This window comes from Carcharodon carcharias, chromosome 16 (assembly GCF_017639515.1).
Source record: "Carcharodon carcharias isolate sCarCar2 chromosome 16, sCarCar2.pri, whole genome shotgun sequence".
NCBI classification, from domain to species: Eukaryota; Metazoa; Chordata; class Chondrichthyes; order Lamniformes; family Lamnidae; genus Carcharodon; species Carcharodon carcharias.
The window spans coordinates 25674848-25687694 of record NC_054482.1 but is presented as its reverse complement, the minus strand read 5'-3'; the positions used below and the strand labels follow the sequence as shown (position 1 = coordinate 25687694).

Sequence of the window (12847 nt, the reverse complement as noted above, 5' to 3'; positions counted from 1 at the left end):
GAAACTCAGCAGTATTGGGGGTTACAAGCGTAAACCCAAGTCCTGACTCTCTGAAATGCAGCATGTTGGGAGTTCAGCGCACAGTGCCAAAATGTAAATCAGTTTTTGATGAAGTAAGCTGTCGCCAATATGTTGACTTGGGAGCCATTGGTCCAAGTAATCTTGATTGTTTTCCTCCCTTTAGGTATTGCAACATGTTCGCCTGCCACTGCTCAGTCCCAAGTTTCTAGTGGGTACAGTTGGATCTGACCCCCTCATCAAGAGTGATGAAGAGTGCAGGTATGGTTTCTTTTGTTCTATGTTAATCTGCATATAACCATTAATATCATAGCTTTTTTACACAGGTACTGTGTAGCTCTGTTACTTTTTAAGCAGCTTCTGATATGTTTGGACATCCTTCAGATTAACATGTTCAATTTATTTTTGTTTTGAATTTCTGTTGATGAATGAAGATTTGTTCCAAGATCCAAAAAAATATTTTGTTGTTTAGCCTGCTGCATAAAACTCTCTGGTAGAAAGCTTGTCTGCAAGCAGCAGATAGTGAGCTATTGATTTCAGCTGCCTTTTCCTGGAGAGGTGTAAGTAAAGGTCAGAAATACCTAAACCAGATGAGAGGCAAAATCAGTCACATGGGTGCTGACAGCTGGTTTTGAAGCAGAATTGACAGAGGCAGATCGTGTGTTGTCCTGGGCTGAGATTTGGCTGTGACCTCCTGACCCTACAAACTAAGTGGTATGTCATGGCTTCCTAAGTACAGGTTCATATCTGCCAAGTTCAATTTCCAACTCAGAAGTTTGAAGTGTGGAACACAGGAGAGGGGAAATGGAAGCGTGGAGGAAAGAGAAAGGAAATTAAAAGCTGATTATTATCATATTGTGATGTTGATGCACCTCTTGTGTGTAGCAATTTGAGAGCAGGTTTCTGCCTGTCCTCATGCAAAAGGACCTAAAAAAAAGTCTTTTTTTTAAAAGGAGGGCATTCAATACTTGTGCAATACATTCTATTTGAGATAATATTACATACATTTCAGTGAGTGAAGGGTAGGGTACAACTGGGTAACCTGATGTTATACAGTAGTTAAATAGATATTTCTTACAAGCACTGTGGTATTAATAACACTGCTGAGTTGAGAGAATGATTTGGTTTACACAACACTCCTAATGCTTGTTGGTACTTAACACCTTGCCCAGTGGAGAGTACTCTAAATCAGTGGAATTTAATATTGATCCTGACTGACAGCTGAAGTTTATAATCTGCGAAAACCATGGAAGTCAACACTTTCTAAACTGGTTAATTTTGGATTATAGATTTTCACACTTATTATCCATGTTTCCTGGTTTTGTGTGGTTTACCATCTACAGTTTATCTAAGCTAAATTTTAATTCATCGTCTATAAATAAATCTCTGGCCCATTTATTCAAATAACCTAATAATAACTTTCCCTTTAATAGAATTGTTGTTTGTCAGGGGATTGCAGTGGCAGCCTTGGCATTGCTCACAATGTCAGAAGATATGCTAACATGTGATGGCCAAGCTATGACCAGAAATAAGCATAACCCTTAGAGGAAATATGTGTTTTTTGCAAAAGATACAAATCTTTTTTTTTGCTGTTGAGAGGAGGATTCATGGCCCTTTAACTGACATCTCTAAATCAACATCTCGTTAGCTATTTATTGTCCAAAACTATGTAATTTCCTCATATCAGATATTAGATTAACTATACTAAATTAGCATGTTACTGACTTTCAGTTGGTGTAGGTATATGATTAGAAAGTTAATCACAGATTTGCTCAAATTCTTGTACTAGAATTGTTTAAATTCTCAGTCTTGAGTTTTCCAAAGGCTTAGATGACAATTGTGCCATGTGGCACTTTCCCAGAAGCAAACTGGAAATCCTTAGTTGCACAAAGGGAGTGACATAATGTTGTTCATTGTTACTACAACTATCGCAGAATTGGTACAGCACAGAAGGAGGCCATTCAACTCATCATGTGTGCAGCGGCTCTCCAAATGAGCAATTAGTGCCATTTCCCCGCTTTCTCCCCATAACCCTGAACATTTTTCCTTTTTAGATAACAGTCTAACTCCCTTTTGAATGCTTCTTTTGAACCTGACTCCACCACATTTTCAGGAAAGCATTCCAGACCCTAACCACTCGCTGCATGAAAAAAGTTTTCCTCGTGTTGTTTTTGCTTCTTTTGCCAATTATTTTAAACTTGTGCCCTCTCGTTCTTGATCCTTTCAAGAGTGAGAACAGCTTCTCCCTATCTGCCCTGTCCAGACTGCTCATGATTTTGAATATCTTTATCAAATTCCTCTCAGGCTTCTCTTCTCCAAGGAAAATTGTCCCAACTTCTCCAATCTATATTCATAACTGAAGTTCCTCATCCTTGCAACCATTCTCTCCATGCTGTTTTAAGCCCCACTCTGCTCTCGCTGCTCACCAAGTGAAATCTCGCTCTCTCCATGCTGTTTTAATCCCCGGTCTGCTCTTGTTGTTTCCTGCCACTCACCAAGTCTAACTTTGGAAAAAGGAAAAACAGGAGCAATGCTCACCAGCCAATCAACTCGCAGTTTTCCAGTGATTTCACAACTACTGTCAGCTTTGGAGCTAAATTTTTATTTCAAATCTCCATAAAATGAATCTTTAAGGATGAGTTGCATGTGCAACAGAAGATCTTTGTTAAATATATTGAATTAAACACAGACTTACCTTCAAGTCTTTAAAGCCTTGGCTTCTTTGACATATGAATTCTTGTTTTAAAATTGCTGTTCAGATATGTGTGGCCCCGATCAGCTATTGTCCACCCCCTGGAACCTCTTTCAATCTTGTAATCCCTCATGCGTCCTTTGGTTAGTCGACTCTAACCTTTTGTGTATCGCTGCTCCCATCACCTTATCCTTCCCCCTAACTCATGTTTATAAAGTGATTATAAACTTCAGCTATGTGTCAGCATCAGTTTTTCATTCCGCTTCTCTGCACTTTTGAAAACCTCTTGAAAACCATCCGTTCACACCATCTTTAATTTGCTGAATCTAATCACTCTCATCCGCCCATCTCAACCAACACAGTATAATGTCCATTCCCTATCAGTTATGATTCATTTTCTCTCCACGTCCTTTGGCTTTAACACAGAAAAAGATTCCACATAGTATAAGTTGTTGCTATGGCTAATTTTAGTTCTGTGTAAATGTTTATACATAGTTTTCTAACTTTGTATTATATTAATTGTAATGCAGAAAGCTATTACAGATGTGCTAATAGCACATTTTGGGATTTTTGAAGGATTTGGGAAAATGTTATGTATTTTAAAATAGTCAGTTTTCACAAGTTATGAGAGGTTGACCTTTTGAGACAGAGAAAGGTTTCATGTGTTAATGAGCCAGCTAATCACATTGTATTCCACAATTACCAGGGGATTTCAACCCATTTGTTATCTCTTCTCAGATGTATCTTTTTAAAACCCACACCTCATTTTTAAAATTCTGAACTTGTGTATTTCTCTTGATTGTATCTCATCTCCTCTTGGCTCTCTCAGCTCCCCTTGTTCATAAGATCCATCTCCTGCTCCCTCAAGCCTATTCACATCAAACTGTTGACCAATTTCCTTTCCTTGGCCTCATGTTAGTTGATGTTGTTAACAGTTTCTTCTCCTTGGTTACTGTTTTCCCTTGTGCACCCCGCTGCCCCTCCCTTCTCCTCCCACCTTCGTATCTGCTGTCATCACCCCTCTACTCAAAAAGCCCTCACCTGATACCTGTTTTTGCAAATTGCCACCCATCTCCAACCTCCCTTTCCAAAAATTGTATACTTTCCAAAGTCCTATCACCTCCTAAATCTGTGCCCAATTTTCCTGCAATTCCCTGTTTGAGTCCTTCCAATCAGATTTCCAGGCCTGCTACAATGCTGAAACAGTCTTTATCAAAGTTACAAATGGCATTTTTCGTGACTATGACTGTAGTAAATCGGCCTTTCTCATCCTTCTTGACCTATCTACAGCCTTTGACATAGTTGATCTCACTATCCTGCTCGAATGATTTTCCTCCAGAGTCCACCTCTGTCCTCTCCTGGTTCAATTCTTTTCGAATAATAGTCAGAGTATCAACTGCAATAGCTTCTTTTCCTACTCTTGAACATTTATCTCTGGAGTCCCACAAGATCTATCCTTGAGCACCTCCTATTTCTCATCTACATGCTACCCCTCTGCATTATCATCCAAAAGCATAACATCAGGTTCCACATCTACATTGATGATACTCCATTCTCTCTCTCCAGCGCTTCTTTGGACCCTGCTTGTCTGGCGTCCAATAATGGATGAGCAGAAATTTCTTCTGACTAAATATTGGGAAGATCAAAACCATTGTTTTTGATCCCCGCCACAAACTCTGAACCTTGGCCACTATTTCTATCCTTAGCAACTATTTGAACTGAACCATACTTCACAACCATGGTGTTGTGTTTGATCCCAAGATGAGTTTCTGCCCAAATATTTGTTCCACCTTTAAAACTGCCTCCCTCTATCTTGGTAACATCGCCAGACTGTGGCCGTTCCTGAGCTCATCTGCTGCTGAAATCTGCATCCATGCCTTTGTTATCTCTAGACTTTGCTGTTCCAGTGCTCTGCTGGCTGGCCCCCATCTTTCATCCTATATAAACTTATCCAAAATTGTGCCTGTTGATCTTGTTCTGTTTATCTTAATTCACACCAAGTCTCGTTTACCCATCAACCCTGTGCTTGCTAATCCACCGTGGCTCTCGGTCTGACAATGCCACAATTGAAAATCCTCATTCTTGTTTTGAAGTCCCTCCATGGCTTTGTCCTTCCCTATCCCTGTAACTCTATAAATAAATATAAAAACGTGTTAAAGATTTTTTCCAGTCCTATCCTTCAACTGGCTTTCTTGATTAGAACACAGCACTAGAAGCCTTCACGATATCTGTGCTTTCCTGGTTCTGGCTCCTTGAATCACTTCAGTGTTGACGGCCGTGCTTTTAACTGTCTTGGTCCTAAGCTCTGGAATTTCCTACCTAAACCTCTCCACTCCTCTATTACATTGTCTTCCTTTAAAATGCTCCTTAAAACCTACATTTTTGATCAAGCTTTTGGTCATCTGTCGTGATAATGCTTTCTGTCATTCGGTGTCAAAATTATTTTTTACTTGTATTGCTCTTAAGTGCCTTTGAGCCTTTTATTACATTAACGGTGCTATATAACTGCAAGTTATTTATGTTAGAACATCACTGTTTTAGTTTTTGTATTGTTTTCACACAGAGACCTTGTTGATGAAGCTAAAAATTATTTGCTTTTACCACAAGAACGACCCCTAATGCAGGGTCCGAGGACAAGGCCTCGTAAGCCGATTCGATGCGGTGAGGTTTTATTTGCAGGTTGGTGATCTTTTGCAATATTTGTCTTGTAATTGTGATACCATTTCTTTCAAAAGTCTACTGAAATACATAGCAAATGCTATGTTGGGTATTATTCTACTTTATCTTCATATTACTTGTTAGGAATGCATTGAGTTATAAAATGTTGCTGACCAGACTGAGTATTTGTTCTGTGGGATTGGATGTATGCTCAATTTTTAAGTACTGTCTTGCCAGCTTGAGGATTGACTAAAAGAATTGAAAGATGAGGTAAAGCATTTCTATTTTAAAACTGCAATTGCTCTCCATTCTTTCCACCATTGTACATGTGTAATATGGTTACTCTGTCATCTTGTTTACTTGCTTTTTAGAAAGTATTACATGACAGTATCACAATACAGTATTCTTAAATGACCACTTTTTTAAAAAAGTGGTATGGATACCGGCACTTAACAGTGAGCTGTTCATTCAGATGATTCAACAATTAATCTAGCAAAATGAATTCTTGTTTAGTTGGAGGTTGGTGCAGTGGGGACGCAATTTCAAGTGTTGAGCGCTATGACCCTCAGACCAACGAGTGGCGAATGGTAGCCTCCATGAGCAAACGACGGTGTGGCGTTGGGGTCAGTGTGTTGGATGATCTCCTTTATGCAGTGGGTGGACATGACGGCTCGTCATACCTAAACAGCGTGGAGAGGTAAGTTGTGTGTGTGATGCTACACTTGCACAGTCCATACATATTTCTCCTCGAATTATCTTTCATATGTAACTCTTACAGCTATACATCTACAAAACAAACCTGTCAATTAAATTGTTACTAATGGCTGCAGATTTTACTTAATGCTATGCAGCGAGTTAATAATTACTCTAAGTAACTCATGTTTGGCATGGCTGCAAACTGTAATGTGTCTGCTCTTAATTTTCTATTTTCTAAAAATGTCCTACTGCAATAACAGTTTGCCCATCACATTCCACTTTTTAATAAATTTTGGCGCTTCATTGGCACATAATGATAAAACTTGAAGCGGATAATACCTGCTTTCTCGTCTGTCTGTCTTTTGTCTTTGTCTCTTGCCAATTCTATCTTAATGCTTTATCGGATTTCCACCCAGCTGTTTTTTTTTTAAGTATAGTTGAAATTTGCATTCCAGTATTTCTGCATCTGTACTTGCTCAAGCACAAAACAACATGTGTGAACTATTGAATTTTATGAGAGTTATTTTCCATGGGCCATGCATCTAGGTTCATTCTTGTGGAAAGAGCATGTCGTTTTTGGCTTTATCAACAAGGTCTACACATTAAGACAATACGTGAGATATAGTTGTTCACCCATGCCGTTTATGCTCAAGTGTAACGAATTGCATTAAAACTGAGGAGCAAGTAGCATTTTCTACCAAAAATGTTGGTCAACAAAAATTATCCTTGAGAATTTCACTTTTCCTCTTGCTGGGAGAAAAATTATTCTTTAAGGTAGCTTTCACATTGCATTTTTTTTACTTAATTTTAAAAAAAAAATCTAAAACAAAGATGTATGTTGATGCATGTAGAAATGATTGCAAGGGGGGAGAATAAATCTTAGTTCACAAACTCCACTCGCAGTGTAGTCTGTTGCTGCATACGCTCTGAAACTAGGCATATCTTTTTAATTTTTCAATAATTAAACTTTTAGATATGATCCAAAGACCAACCAGTGGAGTAGCGACGTGGCTCCCACCAGTACATGTCGGACCAGTGTTGGCGTGGCAGTGTTGGGAGGGTATCTGTATGCTGTAGGTGGCCAGGATGGCGTCTCTTGTCTGAACATTGTGGAAAGGTAAACTTGTGGAGTGTTTCTTCCTAATGTGATCTGATAGCAGTAATCGTGTGGTACAGTAAGTTACATAGCAAAGTTGGCCTGCCAACAGTGCAGCCTTATGGAGTGGTAGGGCACATGTGTGGGTTTGTGATTCTTCTCCATGGGATATGCTATTGCATAGGCTGTTGGGAAAGGGATAAAGTAGAAGCAAGATATTTCTTCATCGGGGGGGTAATTCAAGCTGCTTTAATGCCCCTTCTCTGGTTAGATTGTAAAACTACAGAAGCATGATGCATGGTTTCCCAACCAACGTCCTATCTTGAGGGGAGCTGTGAATTTTAGCTGTTTACATGAGGGAGTGCATCGCTGGAGGTAGTGTTGCCTCCATGGAAACTAGTAATCCACATTGGAAACTTGTTTAAACACTCAAAATGCTTGTACTTGTAAGCACACTCATGGTACAGGCAGTATACTTGCCCAGGACTGCAATGTGTTCCTGGGGTGTGCATGTGTGTTTTTCTCTGCTCCCTTTCAGCTCCTAGATCTTTTTGCTGTCTGGTTGGTGGCTGTAAGCAAAGTTTGACATGAGTATTCAGTTCAGTAATTTTAAGTGCAAAATATGGGATGTATTACTTCAGTAATGCATCATGATGTTTTGCTTTCCTTAAGTTGAATAAGTTTAGCAAAATATTTTTGTTTTCCTTTCCCAAGCACCATTTTCCATTTGTCCGCCCCTCCCTCCCCTCTTCCAGCCCCAATAACCCTTCAAAAAAGAAATTCCTAGACTTCTGTCTGTCCTGCTCAGTGACTGACTTCAAGGAGGTAAGTGACTGTAGCTGGGCTCTGTGACTGATGCTGTTAGGGTCACAAGAGTAAGTTGTTTCAGTTGCCTTTTAGTTTTAATTCATTTCTTCACTGCACACAAGGGGATCACTGGTTTACACCTCTCGTCCCAGACAACTTCTCTTACTGATCACTCTGTATTGCAGCAAGTTGGTACACCAATGTGTTTGCCACCTGACAGGCCACAGAGACTTGCATACAAATAATAACTTTGGAAACGTTCTTTTAAGACAACAGTAGAATATAGCACCAGCTTATGAAATCAATTTCAACATTCATTGTAGCCGTGGCTGTTTTGTTTTATATAGAATCTAATGATTCATATACAATAGTAAGTATATTATCAGTATTTTGTACTCACCGAACCCCTTCATGATATATTCTGTAGTTGCTTGGCTGTATTCAAGATGATCACTAAAGAAATAAGTTTTAATGTTTAATTGTATTATCATTCATTTTTATTCACTAGCTGCCTACTTTTCTAAGATTGTGAATTTACTGCAGTGGTTTTAGAATCATTTCTAAGAGGGAGCACCCCCCCTTGCAAGAGGATTTTGGCTACGTTTGGAGTGCCTTAATCAAATCCCAAGGCACTCCTTTAAGTTGGTCTTCATTAGATTATGCCCTTTCCCCAACTATCTTTGCCTGCATGATTTTAAATACCCTAGACCAAGAATAAATTCAACATTATCTAGTTGGCTATTTTGTTTCAACTGATACTTCAATATGGCAAGAATTTTTTCAGTGCAGATGGTTGGAAATTCGATTTTTGTTTTGTGTGGTTCTGCATGAAGTGATGAAGGTAAAAATATTTCCATTCTAGGTTTGATCCAAAAGAGAATAAGTGGGCGCGTGTGGCTTCAATGAGTACCAGACGGCTAGGTGTGGCAGTTGCTGTATTAGGTGGATTTCTTTATGCTGTTGGTGGATCTGATGGCACCTCTCCCCTTAATACAGGTATGTTTTTGTTCTGTGTGGAAAGAATTCTGTTGTTATTTGAATTCTTAAAAAGTGATTGATATCTGTGTGTACAAGGATATGTAGCCTGAAAATGGAACAGAAGTTAAGTTAATATCTTGGGAAAGGCATATAAGCATATTCTTTTATCAAACACCTAAAAACTAAGCATAATTTATTCAAAAGCAAATTAATCCCAATGCAGGAAATCTGAAATAAAAACATAAAATGCTGGAAATACTCAGCAGGTTGTCATGAAGCTATTAATGTATATAATATTTTGGAAAATATTTTTCCTTTAAAATAGAGGTGTAATCTGCGGGTATGTCTTAATTCGATTAAAGCCAGCTAGTCTGGGTGCTTTGATATGTACTAGTTTTGATATGTAAGAGAGATAGCGTACATTTGCATTTTTTGAATAGAACATTGGAGAAGTGGGGTGAAAATTGACGCCTTTCTAGCAGCTTCCAAGCAATATGTTTATATTACTAATAAAGTTGGTATTATGAAAGGGGTTTCATTGTTAAAAGGTGAAGTTCAAAGAGTCTGTTGATACAATAAGAATTAACATTCAATGGTGCTGGTAGGTATAACTTCAGTAGTTTTCGGGTGTGCAGGCAGAGGCAATGTAAGATCAAAAGGCAACTGTAAGCTCCAACTGGCTCCACAGGACCCAAAATGCAACAAACCTCATTTTGAATTTTTAAGGTGAAAATGCTTTGTCTGGTGTCTGTTAAGTCTGTGGGTTGCTGTTGCCTTAATGGAGATTAGTTTGGGAATTTGTTAAAAGTTATGATAGTAGTAATTTGTAGCTATGTGTATATATTTTAACCTGTGTAAATTAATAAAGTGTTTCATTTAGTTTAATGGAAAGCCTCGAAAACTGATGTTCTGATTCCTGAATTTAAGGTTGCATCTCAAACATAACATTTAAACTTGTAGGTTATGACAGATGTTTAAAGTTTCCCTCTGGGATTTTTAAATAACTCAGCTTTAGCCAACTGCATTGGTCATAACAAGGTCATGCAGCAGTCCGTTCTGATGGAAGGTCATCGACCTGAAACGTTAACCGTTTCCTTCTCCACAGATGTTGCCTGACCTGATGAGTATTTTTAGCACTTCTTGTTTTTATGTTTACAATTTATTGTTGGTGTCAAACCTTATAGCAAATTGTGTGACCAAGATCAGTTATTTAAACGGCTCAGTGGGTGGCACTGATCCAGTGGGTATGCGATGGCAAGATGCAGACGGACACCCTCATTAACATTTGGCATGTCCTGATTTCACTTTGAGTTGAGGATGCTGCCGCCAATAAACTGAAGTTAGTCACTTCTGCACAAGTGGAAGGTGAAAATTGACAATCAAGGTGTATCATGCCATGTTTTGATGCCAGTATGCAGAGTTGTATTGACATAGGTCTAGGAATTGGCCATTTTATTAATTCAGCTTTTTAGACAGATTTGAAAAGGATGTTGTGATCTGAAGTAATGATTTCCATTAGAATATCACATTCAGATTTCTAACTATTTTGAGAAGTACATGGGAGGTGAGAGCAATTAAGATAGGTCTGGAATTACTGGGTAGCACAGCAGCTGATCAGCATTACCCTTGACCTCTCTGCCTGCAGTTGAACGCTACAGTCCACAGGAAAACCGCTGGCACACTATAGCGCCGATGGGAACGCGACGGAAGCACCTGGGGTGTTCTGTTTACCAAGACATGATCTATGCAGTTGGCGGGAGAGATGACACCACAGAGTTGAGCAGTGCCGAGAGGTTTAATCCTCGCACTAATCAGTGGTCTCCAGTCGTGGCTATGACATCGCGCAGGAGTGGGGTGAGTATGATAACCTGAAAAACCTAATCATGCAGATGTGAATTGGGTTCCAAAGTAAAACTGCAACATTTTAGATGGCTGCTGAATAGCCACTGTATTTTGAGTTCTGTTTCAGTAACAGTCTGAACCCAGCTCAAGATGTCTCCAGAGACACCCTCATCTTCTCACACTTAAAATTCTGATTTTGCTCACAAAAACAAAAGAGCCACATATTGACAACAAATTGGAAGTATTTTGTATCCAGCCTCAGTTTGGATGCTGTTTGTAATCTATCTTTGAGTCATTGACCTGGACTCAATTAAGCTTCTATCCAGTTTCACAGAGCCAAATGGATCACACCTTGCCAACATGCTCTCGGAGTCTAATTGTGGTTCTATCCTTCATTTGGTTGACACAATTGTAAGAAAGGGAGAGAAGAAGGCAGTTAAAAAGTTACACCCTGGCCCTCATAGCAAGGTAATGCAGGATAGTGAGCCAGTGACTAGCTGAATTCTTCTCTCTTTTCTCCCTTCCACCATCCTCATTATGAGCAAAGTGTAAATGCCTCTGCACAGTCACGAGATGGAGATCCACATCTGTGTAGAACAGCAGCCCAGATATGCAAATCCATACTTTGCCAGAGTGTTTCCATAGAAGATATACTTTTGATTATTCAGGAAGGCATACAAGTTACAGTTTACAGTTGCAAGCAAATAAATGTACCTTTTCAAAAATGTTAAAATTTCATCATTTTTATTTTTGCCCTGCCTTCGCACTTCCAATGCTCCACATGTCAACAGTGTTCCTTAGGAAAATAGGAACGAATTTGGCCATTCAGCTGCTTGAGCCTGTTCCATTGTTCAATCAAATCATAACTGATCTGTACCTTAACTCTATTAACTCACCTTGGTTCCATATGCTAGCCTAACAGAAACCTATCAATCTCAGTTTTGAAATTTTCAATTTTGGGGTAGACAATTACAGATTCCCACTATCCTTTGTGTGAAGATGTGACTCCTGACTTCACCCCTGAATGGCCTAGCTCCAATTTTATGCCCCTTTGTCTGGACTTCCCTACCAGAGGAAACAGTTTCTCTCCATCTAGACTATCAAATCTTTCAATCATCATAGCTATCTTAATTAGCTAATCCTTAATTTAAGGAATACAAGCCTATTCTATTCTATGCAGCCTGTCCTCATAATTTAATTCTTTCATCCCTGGTATTATTCTGGTAAATTGATCTGACATTTGATTTGATAAGGTGCCTCATCAAGGGTTACTGCAGAAAATAAAAGCTCATGGTGTGGGGAGTGGGGGGAGGAATAACATTGGCATGGATAGAAGATTGGCTAGCTAACAAGAAACAGAGGGTAGGCATAAATGGATCTTTTTCTGGTTAGCAGGGTGTAACGAGTGCTGTGCCACAGGGATCAATGCTGGGGCCTCAACTCTATACAATTTACATAAATGATTTAGATGAACGGACCAGTGGTATGGTTGCTAAATTTGCTGATGACACAGAGGTGGGAGAGGAAGTTGTGAAGAGGTCATAAGGAGGCTACAAAGGGACGTAGAAAGGTTAAGTAAGTGAGCAAAGATCCGGCAAATGGAGTATAATGTGGGCAAACGTGAAATTATCTATTTTGGCAGGAAGAATAAAAAAAGAAGTATATTATCTAAATGGTGAGAGATTGCAGAGCTCTGAGATTCAGCGGGATCTGGGTGTCCTAGTGCATGAATCGCAAAAGGCTCATACGCAGGTACAACAAGAAATAAGGAAAACTAATAGAATGTTATTGTTTACTGTGAGGAGAATTGAATACATAAGTATGGAGGTTATGCTTCAGCTGTACAGGGCACTGATGAGACCACATCTGGAGTACTGTGTACAGTATTGATCTCCATTTTTAAGGAATGATATAAATGCATTAGAAGCAGTCTAAAGAAGGTTTACTAGACTAATACCTTGAATGGGAGAGCTGCTTTACAAGGAAAGGTTGTACAGACTAGGGATGTATCCACTGGAGTTTAGAAATGTAAGAGGCAACTGGATTGAAACCTTTAAGGT

General features: G+C 39.2%; 2 protein-coding genes across 6 annotated transcripts in view; one reads left to right on the top strand and one right to left on the bottom strand.

Moving 5' to 3' along the window:
• Window positions 1-2922, bottom strand: part of ankrd45 (ankyrin repeat domain 45) — an 85944-nt gene extending 83022 nt beyond the window's left edge. The window contains exon 1 of the mRNA XM_041207921.1: window positions 2714-2922. The gene's annotated coding sequence lies outside the window, so the exon portion shown is untranslated. The remainder of the gene's footprint in view (window positions 1-2713) is intronic.
• The window catches only part of klhl20 (kelch-like family member 20), a 90066-nt gene that overhangs the window by 51227 nt on the left and 25992 nt on the right, over window positions 1-12847 (top strand). For all 5 annotated transcript variants that reach the window (XR_005945480.1, XM_041207919.1, XM_041207917.1 and 2 more), the window contains 6 exons: window positions 185-279; window positions 5274-5389; window positions 5882-6065; window positions 7038-7181; window positions 8830-8963; window positions 10591-10799. Coding sequence is in view for 4 of the 5 variants with exons in the window: in XM_041207919.1 (XP_041063853.1) it covers window positions 185-279; window positions 5274-5389; window positions 5882-6065; window positions 7038-7181; window positions 8830-8963; window positions 10591-10799 (882 nt within the window). In the remaining variant the exon portion in view is untranslated. The remainder of the gene's footprint in view (window positions 1-184; window positions 280-5273; window positions 5390-5881; window positions 6066-7037; window positions 7182-8829; window positions 8964-10590; window positions 10800-12847) is intronic.